Source organism: Hemitrygon akajei, chromosome 17 (assembly GCF_048418815.1).
Source record: "Hemitrygon akajei chromosome 17, sHemAka1.3, whole genome shotgun sequence".
Classification (NCBI taxonomy): Eukaryota; Metazoa; Chordata; class Chondrichthyes; order Myliobatiformes; family Dasyatidae; genus Hemitrygon; species Hemitrygon akajei.
The window spans coordinates 16,432,728-16,455,259 of NC_133140.1; the positions used below are offsets into that span (position 1 = coordinate 16,432,728).

At 43.4% G+C, this 22,532-nt stretch overlaps 1 protein-coding gene across 1 annotated transcript in view; it reads left to right on the forward strand.

Moving 5' to 3' along the window:
- Nucleotides 1–15,226, forward strand: part of e2f4 (E2F transcription factor 4) — a 42,827-nt gene extending 27,601 nt beyond the window's left edge. The window contains exons 9-10 of the mRNA XM_073069707.1: nucleotides 10,315–10,359; nucleotides 10,575–15,226. Coding sequence (XP_072925808.1) covers nucleotides 10,315–10,359; nucleotides 10,575–10,690 — 161 coding nt within the window. The 3' untranslated portion in view covers nucleotides 10,691–15,226. The remainder of the gene's footprint in view (nucleotides 1–10,314; nucleotides 10,360–10,574) is intronic.
- The last annotated feature ends 7,306 nt before the right edge of the window (nucleotides 15,227–22,532 follow it).

The window sequence follows — 22,532 nt, forward strand, 5'->3', positions numbered from 1 at the left end:
AGAGTAGAGCAGTGGGCTAACCACATGGTGGCTGTATTTTGGTACTATGAACAAAATACTCTACATTACCTACCTAGGCTATTCCAACTTGGCCTTCCAAACCCACAAGCTTGACAGCAAATGATGGCTGTGGATTCCCGTTAATTGGACACATTGGGATCAGTACATTTTGGCCCAATTAAGCACCTCCTCCAATTAGCCAAAATTTTATGGAATTAATTAAAAAGGTGTAAAGGACAAACTGAGTAACAAATTACGCATTTAAAGGAAATAAACAACAAATTAGAACACTACCAATATTACTGCAGTACTGTAAGTTATACCTAATAATTATCAGTAGAGGAATATATCTAGTGTAAGCTGCCATGTTCTTTTATCTGTAAGTCAACAAAATTGGTGCACAATGTAGATAATGAACTGACTTAATACAATGCTTTCAACAATTGCATCCTCCAAATCAAGATGGTTGTCAGTACTTTCAAATTCAAATTCTTGATTGTTCCCAAGTTGAAATAGTGAAATCGTTGCATTTTCACTTCCGATTGTTTCTGGCATCTCCATGCCTGAGTGCTTGAAATAGCAATGAGCAAAATAATTCTGAATTGTCTTACTGCTTACTTCTCACCAACTAACAACAAAAATCACTGCTTTTTGAATGCGAAGAACTCTCAAATGATGCCATTTAAAAGCTGTTGCTCTAAGCATGATGTACCATCTAACGGCTACACAAGTTCATGCAAATGACACTATTTAGAAACTATTCGGCACCAGTCTCCTGTTCCAATCGTCTGTCATAGTGTCCAAAATAAAAGAAGGGAACCTCTGCAATTTTCTCGATAAAGTTGTTGTTCTTAAAGTTGTTCCAAATAAGGCGACTGCCCCGATAAACCAATGGCTCAATTAACCAGGATCCACTGCACATGGGAATACTGCCCCCTTCAGGTTTTGTTCCAGGTTGCGCTGTACTGACTTGGAAATATTCTGGCATATAACCATTTAACAATTACAGCATGGAAACAGGCCATCTCGGCCCTTCTAGTCAGTGCTGATTTTTTTTTTAATGGAAGTACTGGCGCTTTTAAGGAATATGAAGGCATTCCTAAATGTTTGGTCTAAATCCTGAAACTCCCTCCACAACAATATCCCAAGAGCACCTTCACCAGAAACACTGTAGTGGTTCAAACTAAATTTTATAATCAACGCACATATATGTCACCATATACAATCCGGAGATTCATCTTCTAGCAGGCATACTCAATAAATCTGTAGAATAATAACCATAACAGAATCAGTGAAAAACCATCCAACTAGTGTGTTCAACCAGAATGCCAAAGGCAACAAACTGAGCAAATACAAAAAGAAATAATAGTGTGTGTGTGGCATCCATTAGTCTCACGAGATCATGGATCTGCGTCTGGAAAATCTTGCTTCAGGAGTGTCTTCTCCAAGGCGCAGGCCTGGGCAAGGTTGTATCGAAGACCAGCGGTTGCCCATGCAGCGAGTCTCCCCTCTCCATGCCACTGATGCTGTCCAAGGGAAGGGCAAGGGCCGATACAGCTTGGCACCAGTGTCATCGCATGAGTTGCCAGAATGAGGTTGAAGGCAACGTCGGCCTGAGGGACTCCAGCTCCTTCCCAGGCTGACGAGCTCCATCTACCCGAAGCTCTGGTTTTAAGGCGCCAGAACCCACCTTCGCCCATTCTCCTGTCAGTAGAAACAGTTCCGCCAGGCTTAGAGGCTAAGCCACACGAGAAGGCCAGGAGTTGGACTTAGTTGTCAGAGGCTTTTTGAGGAGCATGCCGTGAGGAGCACTTTTAGGTAGTGGGAGCTTGACCCCACTACCACTGCTCAGCTTGACAACCTTGGAACTGATAGTTAGAACCTTGAAAATAATAGTAAATAAGGAATAAATATCAAAAAACATGAGATGTAGAGTCCTTAAAAGTGAGTCCATTGTTTGTGAGAGCATTCAACAGCATGATGTTAATACTTGAGGGATAATAACTTCCTGAACCTAGTGATGTGAGTCCTGAGGCTCCTTACCACCTTCCTTATGGCAGCAGCAAGAAGAGAGCATGTCCTGGGTGGTGGGGGTCCCTGGATGCTGCTTTCCTGCAATAGTGTTTCAAATAGGTACCTCACCACCAAGGACAGTTTGGAATGAACCAGTAAATGTGGGCTTTGGCACTTCTGCCCAAATTATGAAAAGTAAATTTTACAGAATGGGGCTTTGTTTTCTAGATCTTGCTTTGTGCCCCATTTCTGAGTGTGGTGGGTTTAATTCTGTTCTAACCAACCCCCACCCCATACCCGACAGGTTGCTCACAGAGTTGAGGTTTGATGCTCGGTGCTGCCTGCTGTCATTGTGTCTGGCCTAAATTAAATTCATCATAACCTGATCGTTATTCTTTGCTTACTGCAGTACATCTTCCTACTGGATGTTCCCAGGGTTCCCACTGGAAGTGAAGCCCCAATGAACTGTGGTCTGCTGGGGCTGTGTGGTCTTTTGAGAGTCAAATTTTTTAGACAGGTTTATTACAGCTTGAATGCAAGGAGTTTGTTTTCCCTAACCGAGGAGACTCAGTGGGGGGAGGGGATGTTGGAGTCACAAAATTACGGGTTGGTCATTCAGGATGGAGATGAAATGACGTGTTTACCCAAAGGGAGGTGAATTCTTTTAATTTGTCTCCAAATAGAGCTCTGAAGGCTCAGTCAAGATCTAAAGCTTTTTAAATATTAAGAGAACCAAAGGGTATGGAGTTATGGATGAAAATGATGCTGAGATAGAAGATCCTCTCAAACTCAAAGAGCAGGAAAGAGTGGCCAATTTGGTCCCTCTTTTTTGTTGATTGTGAAGTCTTGAATCTTCCTTGTATAACTTCGGTGGATTATGCTACTGATTTATGAATTCTCTTTCCAGTAGTGATCAGCATCTGACCTCATCAATTTCAATGCAGACAGTGTCATGAAAACAATTCAACTATTAAATATGAGGAAATCTGCAGATGCTGGAAATTCAAGCAACACACACAAAATGCTGGTGGAATGCTGCAGGCCAGGCAGCATCTATAGTAAGAAGTACTGTTGACGTTTCAGGCCAAGACCCTTCGTCAAGACTCAACCCGAAATGTCGACTGTACTTCTTCCTATGGATGTTGCCTGGCCTGCTGCGTTCCAGCATTTTGTGTGTGTTGCAACGATTAAGCATGAGGTTTAATAGTTTTTCGTCTAGGTAGTTATGGAAGATATTATGCTAGCAGGTGGTCATAGGCTTGTGCGTTTGGGACAAAGCAAAAATTAGCTCCTACTCAGCCCACCTTAATCGTGGGGGTTTTCCAGATCACAGATGCAAGTTACCATGTCTTTAGCTGGAGTGTTTAATATCAAACTAAGAAAACTGGAACTGGGAGTGTTGGAGAGTGCCATGTTCCGATGGTGAGGTGGAGTTATACACCAGTGAAAGGTGTCCCTGATCCTCCCTATGCACAATGTGCCAGCCTGGATCACTGGGGACTATGGTGTAGGAATGCTGGGTGCTCAGTGAGATATCTGTACTGGCTCCAGCAGAGCTGAAAGGAGACTATATAGAAGAAACCGACCCCGCTTTCAGAAGTAGTTCAAACATCCCTTTCTTCCTCTGTCCAGCTGTTGCTTAAGTCAGAGAAACAGGCTTTCTGCCTGTCCTGTTTTGCCTCACAGGTTCTGCTTATTTTCTTGGTGTGATATGTTGCCTGCATTAGTGTAATTTGGAAAGTCCCTGTTGTTAAGAATATGCTTTATTTTTCTTGTCCCCACCTGCATATTTGATTGCTCCTCAAACGGCTCCCAGTTAACACTTTGGGTGGCCACTTAACTGCTGCATTTCAAGTAGGCCATTGTCCCTGTCCAAGAAGAGTCTGACCTTTGCTGTAGATACACATTTCTAGCTCCATGCTTAAAGCTTTTGGTCTTCCAAAGTAAGAAATGCAGAGGGTGAGGATTCAGAGGTGTGACCCCCTAGGATACACTACTCTGCATATACATAGTTTCATGGCATGCCAGAGCACATACCACCAGTTAAATGTAAACAATGTGAGGTAACTATGATAGACAATGTAGTGCTAGTTAATAAATAACCTGTGTGAATGTGGGTTAAGGGATAAGTAGCCAGTCATCGGGAGAAATCCCTACCCCTCGTCCAGAAGTTGAGTTGTTCCAAGGGCATGCTGCTACCTCCGCTGTAGTAATCTGTCAGCCTGGGCCATGTGCTTGTTTCCAGGACTTCAACCCACATCATTGTCCTGCAAAGCTGAGTTGTCTTTAAAGAAAGACTGGGTAATAAGGATGGGTTGTTGGCTGACTGGCTTGTAAAGTGGCAGTGAGCTGCATCCTCATCCTTAGTGATCCGGATTCAATCCTTGCCTCCAGTGCTGTGTTTGTGGAGTTTTGTGTTCTCCTGGGTTTTCCCTGGGTTCCCTTGTTTCATCCCGCATCCCAGAAATCTGCATTTTAATTCATTGCTGTAAATACACTCTGTGAAGGTGAGGGGTGGAATCTGGGTGGGAGGAGGGTTGATGGAGAAAGTATCATATAATGGGATCAGCGTAGGATTGGTGTGAATGGGTATGCAATGGTCAGTGCTAATTTGCTGGGCCAAAGGGCCTGTTTAAAAGTTGATTGATTTAAGGGGAAGAAAAGTTTTTAATAGGGAGGAGTAGGGGTGGTGAAGATTCAAAGTTGTAGTCTTCAATTAGGCCCGCTCAAGGCGCCATCTTATGCCCACCTGCAAATGAAGGAACACTTTTTTTCATACACTGAGTAAAAGCTGAGCTGTGATGTGCTGGACTGCAGGCTATTGCTTATTGTGGAGCAGTGGTGAACCAAAGTGGAGAGTCCAGGTAGTGAAGGTTCATCCATCCAATAAATCAAAGCTGTTATTGTTATAATATGCTTTCAGGTCTTTTACCATTTACTTTTAGTCATTTTTGTTTGACATTGAAAGAGTTCTTAAATGCCTCTTTCTATTAGAGACATTTAGGAACTATTAGGCTTTGCAGACTTGAGAGTTAGGGCATTCTAAGGCCATGACTCAGGAGGAGACCTGTGGTCCACTTTACCTCTTTCCACAGAGGTAGGCTTGGATGGGTATAAGTAGACCCAGCCCAGTTAAGATTCTGGGCATCTAAGATGGCTTGATCACAGAACATTTTAAAGATGTACATTCTTAGATCTTTGGAAACTGTATTTAGAGAAGCAAGGACTAGTCATAGAACGCTAGTGCACATGTAGGCCCTTCGGTCCATCTAGTCCTTGCTGAGCTATTAATCTACTTAGTCCCATTGATTTGCATCTGGACCATAGCCCTCTATACCCCTCCTATCCATGTATGGTACCTATCCAAATTTCTCTTTGATGTTAAAAGTCGAATCCACATCCACTTCCACTGGCAGCTCATTCCATATTCTCCACACCCTGTGAAGAAGTTTCCCCTCTTGTTCGCCTTAAATATTTCACATTTCACCCTTAACCCAAGACCTGTAGTTTGAGTCTCAGCCACCCTCAGTGGAAAAAGCCTGCCTACATTTCCCTATCTATTAGTAATTTTCCCTTGTAATTTTACATCCCTGCATCAAATCTCCCCTCATTTTCCAATGCTCCGGGGAGTAAAGTTCTAACTGATTGAACCTTTCTTTATCTCAGGTCCTCAAATCCCGGCAACATACTTGTAAATTTTCTCTGCACACTTTCATTCTTATTGATATTTTTTGTCTGGGAAGATGACTGGAATGGTATACAATCTTCCAGTTTAGTCCTATATGCAATACTAGATTTATTGAAGGCCAATGTGCCAAAAGCTCTCTTTATAACTCTACCTACCTATAATGCTACTTCCAAGGAATTATAGATCTGTATTCCCAGATCCTTCAGTTTCTACCACACTTCTCAGTGCCTAACTGCTCACCTTGTAAATTAATTTAAACCTACCCTGGTTTGTACTCCCAAAGTGCAAGACCTCACACTTGTCTGCATTAAATTCCATTTGGCATTTTTCAGCTTGAATTTCCAGCTGGTCAGGATCCTGCTGCAAGCTTTGGCCTCCCTCGTTGTCCATTATGTCCCCAATCTTGGCATTATCTGCAAATTTGTTGATCCAGTTTACATTATCTTCCAGATAATTGATATAGGTGACAAATGGCAGACTCAACATCGATCCCTGCGGCACACCGTTAGTCACCGGCCTCCAGTCATAGAGGCATCCATCTATTACCACTCTCTGGTCTCTTCCATGAAACCAATATACAATCCAATTTACTACCTTATCTTGAATGCCAAGTGACTGAAGCTTGACCAACTTTCCATGTGGGACTTTGTCAAAGACTTTTCTAAAGTCTGTAAATAATATCCACTGCCTTGCCTTCAACGTTCTTGCTAACTTCCTCAAAGCTCTATAGGATTGGTTAGACATGACCAACTGGGCACAAAGCCATATTAACTCTTCATCAGTCCTTGTCTACCAAATTCTTATATTTTGGTCCCATGGAATACCCTCCAATAACTTACCCACCACTGATGTTAGGCTCCCTGGTCTATAATTTCCTGGCTTATTCTTGGAGCCTTTCTTAAACAATGGAACAACATTAGCTATCCTCCAATGCTTCAGCACTTCACCTGTTGCAAAGGATGTTTTAAATATCTCTTCTCAGGCCCATGCAATTTCTGCATTAGCTTCCCTTAGGGTCCAAGGGCATTCCCTAAACACAAAATACACTGAAGATGCTGTGATCAAATCAACACGTACAACAAGCTCGTGAACTCAGCAGGTCGGGCAGCATCCGTGGAAATGTGCAGTCAACGTTTCGGGCTGAGACCCTTCGTCAGGACTGAAGAAGGACGGGGCAGGGGCCCCACAAAGAAGGTGGAGGGAGGGTGGGAAGGAGAAGGCTGGTAGGTGCCAGGTGAAAAACCAATCAGAGGAAAGATCGAGGGGTGGGGGAGGGGATAGGCAGGAGAGGTGAAGAAGGAATGTAAGGGGAAAGCACAATGGATAGTAGAAGAAGGCAGAATCATGAGAGAGCTGATAGGCAGCTAGAAGAGGAGGCAGAGTGAAAGTGGGATAAGGGAGGGGGGGGGAATTACTGGAAGTTGGAGAATTTGATGTTCATACCAAGGGGCTGGAGACTACCCAGACGGTATATGAGATGTTGCTTCTCCAACCTGAGTTTGGCCTCATCATGGCAGTAGAGGAGGCCATGCCATGGGAATGTGAAGCAGAGTTGAAGTGGGTGGCAACCGGGAGATCCTGTCTGTTGTGGAGGTGTTTGACGAAGTGGTCCCCCAGTCTGCATCGGGTCTCACCAATGTAGAGGAGGCTGCACTGGATGCAATAGATGACCCCATCAGACTCACAAGTGAAGTGTTGCCTCACCTGGAAGGACTATTTGGGGCCCTGAATGGTGGTAAGAGGGGAGGTGTAGCACTGACACTTGCAGTGATAAGTGCTAGGTGGGAGATCAGTGGGGAGGGAACATAAAGTGAGGATGCAAAGAAGCTCTTGTGATTCAGTCAGGTTGGATGAATAGGCATTTAAAGGTGGATGAAAAGCTGACACCAGAATGGAAAGAGGAGGGAAAAAAAGAGATCTTGTACCTGGAAAGCAAGTGTTCAAGCACAGCACGTGGTTTTGAAGCCAAATGGTATGTTGGTCTTTATTGTAGAGGATTTGTCATGCTAAAGGTGTATAGGGCCTTGTTGAGACCCCCACAGGTCAGTTTGCAGTTTGATCTCTTATCTGAAGAGGAATGTTCTTGCTGTCAGTTTTTCTAGGTGCATGAGGAGAGATTGGATTGGTTATACTTTTATTTACTGGTGCTTAGTAGAGAGATCTTTCCTATACTTAGAGTTCTGACAGGATTAGATCAGAGGCAGAGGGAATATTCCCAACAGTTGGAAAATCTAGAATGAAGGTTTGTAATTTCAGGATATAGAATTCGTCATTTAGAACAGATAAGAAATGTCTTCACTGGGAGAGTGATGAACCTTGGGGAGGCACTGGTGCTCTGGTGAGATATATAGATATCTATATATCCAACTAGGATACAGGTGTACTTGCAGTAATGCCAGTGGAGCATGGGAAATGGGGATTCAGAGTCTGGTTTAATATCTCCAGCATCTCAAGTTCCAAGTTGCTTTTTATTGTCATTTCGACCATAACTGCTGTAACAGTACACAGTAAAAACGAGACGACGTTTTTCAGGACTGTGATGCTATATACGAAAACTACACTAGACTACAGACCTACCCAGGACTGCATAAAGTACATAGAACAGTGTAGGCAATACAATAAATAATAAAGAAGACAATAGGCACAGCAGAGGTCAGTAGGTTGGTAGTCCAATGGCTTGGGGGGAAATCTGTTACATAAAAATCAGCTGAATGGCAGGAATCCCGGGATTCCGTTCCATTTCTTTACTCCCATCGAGTATTTCGTTGCCACAGATGTAGTCAATTTAATGTCCATTTGAGAGCAGAATGGACGGGAGAGCCGGCCGGCTAGGGCTTGCTTTTTTCTGGCACGGACTCCTGCCCACTTGCCTCGCTTCTGCTTCCTCGCACGCTGTTTACGCGGTCCCCACCTCTGGCCACCGGCATGAGGCGACTCCAAGGACTTGCAGGCCTGATTCCCTCAGCAAGTAGACATTGGAGAGCAGAATGGACAGGCCAACTAGGGCCTACTTTTGTCCTGGCATGGACTCCTGCCCGCTTGCCTTGTCTTCGCTTCCTCGTACACCGCTTATGCTGTCCACCGGCATCAGGCGACTTCGAGGACCACAGGCCCAATTCCCTCAGCAAGCCGAAGTCGTAAAATTGTCATAATATTTGTTAACTTTACAGCAGCAGTACAATGAACTACATGATATATATGAAGAAAATCTGAGTTACGTTAAGTCTATTAAATAGTTAAAATAAGTAGTGCAAAAAATAGATATTAAATAAAAAGTAGCGAGGTAATGTTCATGGGTTCAATGTCCATTTAGAAATTGGATAGCAGAGGGGAAAAGCTGTTCCTTTATCACTGGGAGTGTGTGCCTTCAGGCTCCTGTACCTACTTCCTGGCGGTAATAGTGTGATGAGGGCACATCTTGGGTGGTGGGGATCCTTTATGATGGGTGCAGTCTTTCTAAGGCACCGCTTCTTGAAGATGTCTTGGATACTGCGGAGGCTAGTACCCATGATGGAGCTGGCTAATTTTACAAGTTTCTGCATCAAACTTCGATCTTGTACAGCAACCCACCACTCCCCCCCCCCCCCCCCCATACCAGATGGTTATGCAGCTAGTCAGAATGCTCTCCACAGTACATCTGTAGATTTTTGAGTGTTTCAGTTGACAAACCAAATCTCCTGAAACTCTTAATAAAATAGAGCCACTGGCTTTCCTTTTTTTAATCTGCATCAATATATTGCATCCAGGTTTGGTCTTTAGAGACACCAAGGAACTTGAAATTGCTCACTCTTTCCACTTCTGTTCCCTCTGAGGATTGGTTTCTGCCCCTTCATTTTACCCTTCCTGAAGTCCACAATCAACTATGGTCTTGCTGACATTGAGTGCGAGGTTGTTGTGACACCACTCAACCAACTGGAATATCTCGCTCCTGTATGCCTTTTTGTCACCATCTGAAATTCTGCCAACAAGGGTTGTATCGTCAGCAAATTTATAGATGCTGCCTAGCCATGCATTCATGGGTATAGAGGGAGTAAAGCAGTGGCGAAACACACATCCTGTGTTGCGCCAGTGTTGATTGTCAGAGAGGTGGAAATGTTATTTCCAATCTGCACAGATTAGAAATTGAGGTTGAGCATCCAGCTGCAGAGGGAGGTACAGAGGCCCATGTTATGTAGCTTTTCGATCAGGATTGTAGGAATGATGGTGTTAAATGCTGACCTAGTCTATATACAACATCCTGACATGGGTATTTGCATTGTCCAGGTAATTCAAGGCTGCGGAGAGAGCCCTGAGATCACGTCTGTTGTAGACCTATTTTGCAGGGATCAGCAAATTTAGTGGGTCCAGGTCCTTCCTGAGACAGGTGTTAATTCTAGCCATGACCAACCTCACAAAGCATTTGCTACTGGGCGATAGTTGTTGATACAGCTCACGCTACTCCTTTTGGGTATTGGTATAATTGTTGCCCTTTTGAAGCAGGGGGATGATTGACTGTGACCGCACTGAATGGTGGAGCAGTCCTGTAAGCTCAATTGACTAACTCCTGCTTCTATTTCCTAAGTAATAAACAACTTAGCTTGCTATATGTTGAAACCCATACTTTTGTTTTGCAGAATGTATGGATTCCGACCTCATAGATGAGCTCATGTCTTCAGAAGGTGAGAATACTGTGTCTGAAACTTGGGGTGAGGGTGCAGTTGATCCCTTGGGAATGGAGATGAGTGGTACTGGTGGGCTGCTTTAATTGCACTTCTGTGGGAAGCACATCTTTCATTGTGGCTGTACGAATGTCTGCTGACATCGGGTTTGGCAGCAAGGATTCGACCCAGCAATTATTCATATACCCATCATTGTTGCTCTGTTTCCTTTGCAGTTTTCGCTCCTCTATTGAGGCTTTCTCCACCTCCTGGAGACCATGACTATTACTTTAACCTCGATGACAGTGAAGGCGTTTGCGACCTCTTTGACGTACCCATTCTGAACCTTTGACCTCTCTCTGGACTTGGTCACCTGGCAGCTGTGTATAAAACTTTTAAAGGAACGTCTTTTTAACAAAAAGGAAAATAATGTACAAACAAAAGAAATGGCATATTTTGCAATTCTACATGGATCTCCAAGAGCGCATGAACACTTGAAACGATAATGAAAAGGGCAAGTTGTCGATGAGTGTTGCTGGAATGTTTGTTTCTGTTTCTTTTGCTTACCTTTGAAGAGAATGTTGGGGATTGTTCTTCAGCCCAGGGCCAAGTACAATCTAATTTTTGTTATATTTGTGGCTGGCAGCTCAGGTGCTGCTTCAGTTACCCAGGGAATGGACACGTGGGCTTGTGCGAGATACCAGTGTGGTTCCAGGTGCAAGATGCCATTCCAAGTCACCAACTCAGATGAATATGTTCACCATATTGTCAGGATTTGAGCCCTCCTTCCTCGACTCAGTGGATGGTGCTACTGACATTATCGGTCTCTTTCCATCGGCTTTGAACAAGTGACATCTTCAAGTGGAATTGTCCATTTCAAGTCAGTTATAAGGACGTCAGTTTTATGTTAACGGGCTTGTTTCAAACCTCCAGATTTCAATATTTACTCTAAGTCAGGGTCATTACCTGAAAATTCGACACTGTCCAAAATTCTCCAAGTTTTCCACTGCTTCTCTTTCTGTACCTGATGCATCTCTCCTCATGTGGTATGTGGTTGTTTTAGCTCACCAAACACACCATGCATGTATTAAACAAAACAAATCATGCTTGTCTTATCTGAGTGGGATCTGCAAATCTGGAATGGTCTGAATGAGGAAGGAGTGGGAAGCAATTCCAAAAGCTATGAGCATTGTCTTCCTGTATCCTGCTGTTTTAATTGACCCTCCAAGAAGGTTGTTGTTGTGTCTCAATTAGCCCAGAGAAAATTGCACTGCTCTCAGATGCAAAGGGCTCAGATTGTTAGTAATGGGGGTCGTTTTAACATTGTGGAGCTCGGTATTGGGCTGCTGCTTGGAAATCTGCCACTTGCCATAAGGACAATTCTTCTCGTGTGAGACGTTTTCAAAATGGATGTGTGCCTGTGGCAATTTTGTTTAATGTTCACTCACTCAAGGCATTTTGACCTGATGGATATCTCCTTTGATTGAGACACCTCTAGTTGGCTACTGAAGCTGCACAGAGTGGCCTCTTACAGCTAAACCCTCTCAAACTGATTTTTATTGCCGCCATCCAACTTCCACTTTATGGAGGGAGGAATATGGATTGTTGTCACTATCTTCTGCTATTGCTCATAAGGTTAAAACATCTCCTGTCAACCATCTTCCTATTGGAAGATGTTGACAATTGTAGTTGGTGATGGAGGCTCCCGCTGTTTTACTGGCTTTTCCTACATCACGTCTAAAAGCCAAGTTTGCAGTTGCCAAAGTCCCAAGCTTGAATCTTTTATAGAAAAAAACGTTTTTAAATGTTAATCCATCAGTGCATTGAGGTTGCCTTGTTGCAGTCTCAGTTAGTGGTAATTCTTTGAGATTTGTATACACAGATCAGGAGCATTGCTTTTTATAAAAGTGGAGAGGGTGTGTCGGGGGGAGAGTGGGTGAGCAGCCCAACTTTATGACACTTAAAGTAGCAATTTAATGCAGACACTGATCCTCTTATTTTTGGAGATGTAGGGAGGCATTGGGGGGTGGGGGGGTGAGGTTTAGAAATGGAGTTAGTTTGTGTCCCTAATCATGCATTGAGTAAATTGCACAGTTTGGCTGCATATCACTGCCCTGCCTTAATTTTGATGCAGATCCCAGTGGTGTGAATGGGATCATCTTCATTTTTTTTTGCTAATAATGAGGGTTTAACTGAGAAGCAGATCAAGTTAGAATGTTATTGACCTGGCCTCTTAACACTGTTCTTCAAAATGCAGCCTTTGCCTCAAGGGAGGTAAGCTGTTGAAATCAGGTGTTAAATTTGAGTGTGTCTGTAAATAGAAATTGGTAGAAGGCTGGGTTATCTTCATGTTAGATTGAATGCATATTTACTACTCCATGAGACTCGAAAGAGGGACAGCACAGTGATGTTACTTCATAACATCAACAGCCAGCTGCAGTCTCAGTGGACTTTGCACATTCTTTTAAGTGTGTGTTTTTACTTCATTGCTCCAGCCTCAACAGTGTGTTGGTGGGTTAATTGGTCACTGTAAATTGCTCCTAGTGTGTAGGTGAGTGATAGATTATTGGGGGATGGAAATGCAGAGAGAATATTTTTTTAAATGGGATTGATATAGGGATTGTAAATGAATTGTAAGAGCTTGATGGACAGTGTGGACTGGTCCAAAGAACCTGTTTCTTTGCTGCATTCATCTGCCATTCTATGTCAACAACTCCCACCTACCTTGATCCTTCCCTACCAATAGTCTCCAATTTTCCAACACTACCCATGATCACTGCCTCGGAAGCTGCTTGTGTCTGCAGACCCTCAGTGGTAATTCGGAAATGTTCCCCTTTCTTGTGCTGAAGAACTCCCTCCCAGCAGGGCTTGCATTGTGTCTGGGATTGCTCCTAATTCAACAGTACCATACACTGGTAGCCTAGTTGTCATTATTCATAGCAATCACAGAAAGCCTGTTAAAGGATTAAGAGTGGTGAGTGTGTTGGAAGGTGTTGACAATTGTAGTTAGTGATAGAGGCTCCTGCTGTTTTACTGACCTTTCCTAGCCGCTTCTCATTTTTCAGATGCAAACCTTTTTACAGCAATTCATGCCTTGTCTGTGCTGAATGACCAAACCCTTATTTTGTGATTGTTATCCCTGGTTTTAACCCTTTCAGAGGAAGAAACTTGTATCTGTCCTGCCTTTAATAATGTTGTATGCCTCAGTGAGATCACTTCTCATTCATCTGAATACTAAAGAAATACAGACCCAATCTCCTTAGTCTTTCCTTGTACACCACGCCTCTTTTCCCAGGAATTTGTTCTGAGTCTTTTGCATTCCCCCTTTTGAAAGCACATTTTCTGTGGGAAGGGAGGCCAGATCTGTTTACTGGATTCCAGAAGTAATTGGAATTAAGATATGCAGGTCTTGTGATTAATATATTGCTATTACTGCTTTGTTTTTTTTTAATCTAGTTCTTCCTGCATGGACTTAATTTCAATGGTCTATTTTAACATTATAGTCTGGCAAAATAACTATAAGGAAGCTGGACTGCTAGGAATCTGAATCAAATCAGTACAATAATGTTGTCCCTATTGCTCTCGGCACAGGTCCTTAATGTCTGCCTTTGCTCTGATGTTCAAATTCTTCTAGAGTAGGTAACATTGAAAAGAAGTCTTTATGTGCACACCTAAATAATTGTTACTCTTGGTTGAGAAATGTTAAGCATACAGGCTACCTTCCCCATTTGTCCTATTTGCAGATCTTCCTGGGAAAGAAAATAAATAGGGTAACAAACTCTTTTATTATTTGTTTTTAATAAATCAAATAATCCTACTTCCTTTGTTAGGTTGTCTAACGTCATTGTAGGGGAAATGGGGATTAATCAATGAGCAGCTGGATTTCATTTGTCAGAGAAATCTCTCTAAGTGAAGGTGACTCATTTGCAGGCATTTGTACTCTGATTGAAGCCTGCATTTCCTTGTATTGGAAATGGAGACTTCATTCCCATATGTCACAACCCCATCCCAAAGTTTAATGAAAATACACTAGTAAACAATATATGTGGATTTACCATATATTCAAAGATTAGATTGAATGTACAGCAACAAATGACATATTCCTGAAGATAAGGGAGGAAGCCTCGCTTGTTTCCCTCATGGAGAAATAAAAGGACATTGCCTATTTTGTTCTCCTTCCCAATCCCTCCCCAAGAAACTATGTTGCTTGCTGTCCACATCACACACTTGAATCTACTGCCACACTCTTGAGTTCACACAGACTTCCCACCTCTGCTAAAGGCTTCAGGATTATTTTAATGGTTGCTTCAGTTAGAGTTTAATGTACGGCATTGGATGCTATGACGGGATGTAAGATAACACTTGTTTTTGGTTCTCAAATATAAAAATTATTTTTGTACTTTTTTTGTGTGAGGGTGAATATTTGAAAATCATAACATGCCAGTTTTGGACAAATTACACAACACCTTTTGTAAACTGAAATTCATCTCAACATAGCACTTTAGAGAAATCAGATGTTTATATTGTATCATACGACAACAGATGGTCATTCCATTGTAGGCTGGCTTTGCAAAGGAAGAATTTCTATATTTTCTTGTTTTAATAGTGTCTAAATTAGTTGAGGAAAGCAACTTCATGTTCAAAGTATTGCAACTTTATTGTCACGTTTGCAAACATTGTGTTCCTCAGCTTCTGAATTGTAATTTTTTTACTCATATTTGTCATATTTGTTTATAAAAAGATAGGTTAAACATTACTTTTTGTACCAGACAGCACATGTGTATGTATCCTATACAGTGTGTCTCCCATCACTGCTCTTGTTCTGTCCTGGTGTTAACTGCAGTAAATTTGGGATTGTATAGTACTTAATAAAACTACTTTTTCCAGATGCAATGCTTGTCTATACTATGTAGCTGTTTATAAGCGGGAAATAACTTGCTCTGTTGGTACAGAGTGAAATCAGATTCTTAGAAGTGAAAATGTCAAATCTCAGTTAAGAAGTGGCAAGCACAGTTGTAGAGTTGTGTGAATACTAGCCAGGATGTGGGGTACAAAGTACAATGGAAGGTTTTTTATAAAAAGCAGGTAAAAAGGGCAATTTTATGATGGTCATGGAGGATTTCAATCTGCAGGTAGATTGGAGAAATTGGATCCCAAGAGAAGGAATTTGAATGGCTTTTTAGAGCAGCAGTTGTGCCCACTGGGGAAAAGGCAATTCTGGAATGGGTGTTGTGTACTGAACCAGCTTTGATTAGGGAATGCGACATTCTGCAGATGCTGGAAATCCAGATCAACACACACAAAATGCTGGAGGAACTAGTGTCAGGCAGCATCTATGGAAATGAATAAGCAATCAATGATTTCTGCTGAGACCCTTCATCAGGACTGATAAAGGAGCAGTTAGGCAGTATTCATAATATTGTAGAATTCACCCTGCAGTATGAGAAGCTAAAATAGGATGTATCAGTATTACAATGGAGTAAAGAGAACTACATAAGCATGAGAGAGGAGGTGGCCAAAGGTGATTGGAAAGGGATGACAACAGAGCAGCAATGGTTGGAGTTTGGAAGGTACAGGACTGATTCATGCCAAAGAAGCATTCTGAAGGGAGGATGAGGCAACCTTAGCTGACAAGGAAATTCTGCATAAAAGCAAAGGAGAGGACACTTACTGTAGCAAAAATTAGTGGGAATCTAGGGGATTAGGAAAATTAAAAAGCAACAAGGGTTAGGGTTATAAAAGATGCTATATGAAGGTAAGCTAGCCAATAATATTATAAAAGGATACCAAAAGGTATTTTTTTCAGATGCATAAGTAGTGAAAGGCAAAAGTGGTTACTTGGACCCCTAAGAAAACAACACTGGCAAGGTAGCAATGGGGGACAGCACTGGCTGATGAACTCTTAAGTAGTTTGTGTCAATCTTCACTGTCACACCAACAGTATGCCAGGAAGTGTTGGGGCAGAAATGAGTAAGAAACTCTTACTATGGAGAAGGTTCTGGGGAAGTTGAAAGGTCTGAAGGTAGATAACTTACCTGAACTAGATGGACTACACAGTGTTCTGAAAGGTAGTTTGAAAAAAGGATTATAAGAGTATAATGTATAAGTTTTAATTTTCAAGAATCAATAGATTCTGGAATGGTTGGGGTTGGACTGGAAATTTTCTGGACCTTTAAGAAAGGAGGGAGGGAAAATACAGAAAATTATAGGTCAGTTAACTTTTCAGTATTTGTCAAGATGTTAGTCCATTATTAAGGCTGAGGTTTTAGGGTACTTGGAGACACGTGATAAAGTAGGCTGATCAGCTGTTTTCTTAAGGGGAGATCTTGAAATTATGTGAGGAAATCACAGGCAGGATAGCCAAAGGAGAGTCTGGATGTTTCCTTGGATTTTCAGAAGAACTGTCAAGATGCCACACATGAGGCTACTAAACAAGGTAAGAGCCTATGGTATTGCAGGAAAGATACTAGCATGAACAGAAGATTGGTTGACTGACAGGAGACAGAGTTGGGATTAATAGGGTCTTTTTCTGTTTGGCTGTCAGTGTTGGGACTTGTCATGTTATATGTCAGTGATTGGGATGACAGGCTTAATATCTTCGTGATGAAGTTTGTGGGCAATACAAAGAGGCATTTGGTTTAGATGATGCAGGGAGTCTGCAGAAGGATTTGGACAGATTAGAGGGAATGAGTAAAGAGTGACGAATGGAATATAGTTTATGATCATGCACTTTGGTAGAAAGAATAAAGGCATAGAATATTTACTAAACTGGAAACAAATTCAGAAATTAGAGGAATAAGAGATTTGGGAATTCTAGTGCAGCATTTTCCAAGGCCTCAGAATACAAGGATGCCCCTTTAGAGCAGAGATGAATTCAATGCCACAGACAGCTCTGAAGTCATTGGATATATTTAAAGTGGAGATTGATAAGATTCCTTGTTAATGGTGTCGGGCAAAGACAGGAAAATGGGGTTCAGAGGAATAATAAATCAGCTGTGATTGAATGGCAGAGCAGACTTGATGGGCTGAATGGTCTAATTCTGCTCCTATGTCTTAGAGCCTTATAGTCTTTTTTAATGTCCTGTTGTACATAATATTTATTACAAATGACTATAAATTGCACATTTAGGTGGAGATGTAAAAATTTTTACTCATGTATGTGAAGAATGTAAGTAATAAAGTCAATTCAATTCAAGCATGCTCGCAGAAAAAGAATCTTGCGGTTGTATGTGGTGACGTGTATGTACCTGATAATAAATTTTACTTTGAACTTTGAATTTGCAACATGCAACAAAACATTCAGTAATTATAAGAAAAATAAACTTTGAGGTTCAATTATGGATATGGAATAAAACGTGCATAAATCACAGCATTTATTTACAATATAAACAAGATTATAAAAAGTGGTTTGAAGTGTTTATGGGTAGTGGAGTGATTGAGGTAATAGAGGGGTGGATGATTAAGTATTTGTTTTAATCATCCTATTGTGCTTTCCAGAAGGGAGCTTTTGGAAAACACAGTTTGCTAGAACACTTTTTTTCTACTAGTCTAAGGTTCCCAACCTGGGGTCCACGAACCCCTTCCTTAATGGTATTGGTCCATGGCATAAAATAATGTTAGGAATCCTTCCAAGTCCGTGGTTTAATTTCCCAAATTCGACACTATATGATTGTGTGATAGGGAATGGGGGAAGTTGAGATGCTAAATAGTAATTGGAAGATATTGAATTGAATTTATTTCTTACATCTTTCACGTACATGAGTAAAAATTTTTGTTACATCTCCGTCTGATTGTGCAATAAGATATACAACAGAACAGTTAATATAGTTTAGAAATAAATTGAGTCAGCGTGAATTAATCAATCTAATGGCCTGACAGAAGAATATAATTGATAGGATTTGTTTAATGCTTCTTTTAAAAAAAATAGACTGATCATAAATTGATTGCTGCAAACGCTGTAATCTGGTGCAAAACAAAAACTGCAGGAGGAACTCAGGCGGCATAGAGTTGATGTTTCAGGTCAAGACCCTTCATCTGGAGATAGATAGAAATGACCTGAATTTGTAGCAGTGTGAGTCACTGAGACTGCAGTTCCTAATCTGACCACAAGGTAGTGATGCTGGTGGTGATGATGAACTTGCAGCTCACGCATTCAATCAGCTGACTGCAGTGATTGGAGAGTAAAACAGTTAAACTCCAGACTTCGGTGCCCGGTTGTCATATTTTTCTTGACTGTTGAATGTTAGTCTTATACCTTATTGCACTTTAAATCAATTTTGTTATAATGCTGTGTAACACCTAAACAAGTACTCCAGTGAAACCCTCGAGCTGGGAGTGAGTATAAGAGATTCAAGGGAGTGTGTGTGTGTGAACTCCAGGGTGAAGTGAGAGTCTAGGATAGTCACCTGTTAAGCCAGATCTGGATCTGCAATGGAAAAGAACAATGGAAATCTTCAGGTTTGAACAACTATTGGATCTTCTCTGGACATTGGGGGTGGGGGGGGGGGGGGATAAGAAATCGGTCCCAAGCTCCATAAAGAGGGCATCATCTGTGCCTGAGGATGCTCACTCAGACCAGTACTATGTAACCCCTGGGTCGCCTCAGGCATCGCTCAAACTCGTTCTAGTCTAGGGGGAGCAGCCTTCGGCCCCGCCAAACTGGGTAATCAGCTGGTGTGGATGCTGTGTGATGTCCCTGCCTCGCCCAACAAACAGACAGTACACCTTATGCGATTAAATGAGTACAATTTATAAAGATTACTATAACTAAGCGATTACTAATGATACAGTATATATGAATAAAAGAAAAAAAAAGAAAAGGCGCCAAACTTATCAAAGTCCAAACCACTTCGTGCACAACCGTGGAGCTCAATTACTGAAGTCTTCTGGCCACCATTCGATCCCCTCCGACTTCCTCGACCCGCCTCCTGGGACCCCCACGGTGGTCGACCAGTCGCTCCACACTCCTCTGTCTCCGTCTTCTCTCATCACCGAAAACCTTGGGCCGGGGACCGTCGCCCAGCTTCCAGCATCCCGTCCTCTCTCTCTCACTCCATCGCCCCGACTCCCCAAAATCCCGCCAACAATCAGTTTACAGTCCCATACAAGCTTCCAGCACTTATCATAACAAAGACGCTAGCATTCCTACTAACACAGGCGCCAGCATTCCTACTTTTAACAAAACAAAGACACCATTTTGATTACATACACAGTAACAAAGAAAAAGAAAAAAAACCCCGTTACACTCTCCCTCCACCAAATAAAAGTCATGTCCTCATGACTATTAGATAACTCGTCACCTTTCCTGCCAACACACCATAACCCAAACACCAGCAGTGACATCTCCTCCCCACACAGTAAACCTCACGCCCTGTTCCTTAGGCGCTATATAGGCCAACTATCTGGGCGTTCCCAAACCCTTCTGAGACCTCCGTACCCCCCTCACCTAAACCCTTAGGCTAGGACACAGCTGGGGATACCTTGGGTCCACTACCAACTCCTCTTTCAACCTCTCACTCATGCCCCACACTGCACACAGCTAACCCTCCCCACTACACCTGACTCAGTGGAAGAAGGGCCAAAGGTCTCTTCCTCAATCGAGGGAAAGTCAGCAAAAGGCAGCATGTACCACACATCCAGCACATCAGCCTTTGAATCCGTATTCTTCCTCATTTCTTTGATCTTCTCCAAACGAAAACACGTGACCTGCACTGCTCCTGCAGTCTCTTCAGCCTCCTGCAATTGAGATTATCATCTTCTCTGGCCCCTGGCTCAGCAGTTCTGACTCCTGCATCCCGGCCATCTCAATCTGGAATGCAGTTACTCCAACAGCTTCTTCCACCCCGACCTGAAAAGCAGCAGTTAAAGATTGGTCACCCTCCAGTTCAGTATTCACTGCACTTCTCTCCAGCTTCTTTTTTCTCCTCATGACTTCTTCCAAATCAACCTTCAGGTGTTGCACTTCATTTGAACTGTCGATGGTCATCTTCAGGTTCCCTTCAAGCTACCGCTTCCCCCTTCCAAGATTTGTCCGCAATTTCTTCACCTCCGCAAACTCCCTTCTCCAGGCTCTGTTCGCTGTGGCCCTCAGTCAAACAACTTTCTTCGTTCTCTCCAACTTGTAAGTCTTTCAAATGGTTCCAGATCACTCTCTCCGGTCTCTCAGTCTTCATTTCAAACTTGATTCCGTAGAGACAGACACTCACGAGCTGCGACCTTCGCCAGCTCTGGCACGTGTCCAGAAAACACTTTAACTCTGTAGTTCTCAGCCGCTCCTGCAACGACCTCACTTCCTATTCTCCTGAGGCAAATCCAAATACCAGGAGATCATCCACATACGTCAAAATTCCAAACGCCTCCACACCCCATGGTCTTCCACATGCCCTGCAGGAAGGTTGCAAGGGCTCCGGAGATACCCTGTGGTATCTTTTCGGACCGGAAAGACTCCGAGGAAACTTTTAACCGCCGTCTTCTCCTTGGCGGCCTCACTCATCGGGATCTGGCAACATCCACTCCTCAGATCCAGCACCTTAAACCTCTTTGCACCACTCAGATAGGCCATCGCCTCTACGGCCCAATATAATCCACACACACGCTGCCTACGTCTGCCACGCTGTAGGGGCCAGTCGCCGCAACCTCTGCCTCACCGAGGTGTCTTCAGCAGTCAACTCCCCTCCCTGGTGGTATTTTGCAGCGTCCACTAAGAGGGTCTCACCCTCAGATACTCCTCCAGGCCATACCACCACCGTCTCTGGTTTGAATTCGGTATCGGCCCAATGCTGCTACACACGTCCGCACAAGCAGCTCGAAACTCTGGGTGCATCGATAATGCCTCCAAACAGCTCTCACCCGCCTCCTCCGGGCAGGCCCCCAAGCGCACCAACAGGATATTGGTTCTCTCCATAACCAAAACGCTGCCCGTCTCAACAGTGTCCGGACACATCAGCATCAACGATTCACGAACCTCAGTCACCTCCACATTTGCCTCTAAGAACTCCATTTTCACTGACCAACAACCGTCGTCTTTATAATCACCGGCACTGGTACCCCAAATCTCCAGTGCTGTCAATGTCATCAAGGGTAAAGGCTTCCAAAAACGGTTATAACACAAACTGTACAGCAACTTAACCGGTGCCCCGGTGCCAAGGATGGCTTTAACTTGATCTCTATCCATCCGTAACAACACCTGAGTGCGTGGTCCCTCTAAGCCTTCAGGAATAGGGTCTGTTCCTTGCTGGAGTTCCTTGGTACATTGCTGGGAACGTGCTCCCCCAGAGACCCCAAGCCGTTCCCCCACTGGGCCTCCTCTAAGTTTCCCGACACCTCTCGGATCAACGGAACAACTGATCCCCTTGACAGATCCCCCTGTCTCCGCAAGAAATTTATCTGCCCTCCTAACCAAAAGGAATACCCTAAAAACTTCCCACCAATCTCCTGCCACGGATATGATAAGCCCCCCAGCTGCGGCATTTGACTTCCAGTCGAACCACACACATTTTCCCACACTTTCCCAGAACTGGCAGCTGTCACTTCGAGATAATTGCGCCCGACAGTTCTAACAACGCTACCAGCCCGCCTACTCAAACTTTCAACCAATCCCTGTCGCTTTCCCTCAGCCAAGCACTGCCACTCACCCAACAACTGAGAGGTCTGCTCCGCCCACATCTCCGCCCCTTTAGGGCTGGACATTATTCCAACAACCGGGCGGAGCCCACCATAGCTGAAACATCCCAACCTGTCACTCCTCACTCTCCAAACAGTACGGACAACCCATGGTACCACCACCATTTCGTCAGCGCTAGTCGGAACTCGAACAACGACCTCCGGGCTACCAACAGCAGCCACCCCACCCAACACACATGCAGAGGCAACCGGCAATCGCACACCCACAAAGGCACACCAGCTCTTCGCCGCAGACACAATTCAAAGAGGGCGATCACACAGCTTCCACAGAAATCAATCCCAGACGAGCCCCCACAATGTAACCCCTGGGTCGCCTCAGGCATCGCTCAAACTCGTTCTAGTCTAGGGGGAGCAGCCTTCGGCCCCGCCAAACTGGGTAATCAGCTGGTGTGGATGCTGTGTGATGTCCCCGCCTCGCCCAACAAACAGACAGTACACCTTATGCGATTAAATGAGTACAATTTATAAAGATTACTATAACTAAGCGATTACTAATGATACAGTATATATGA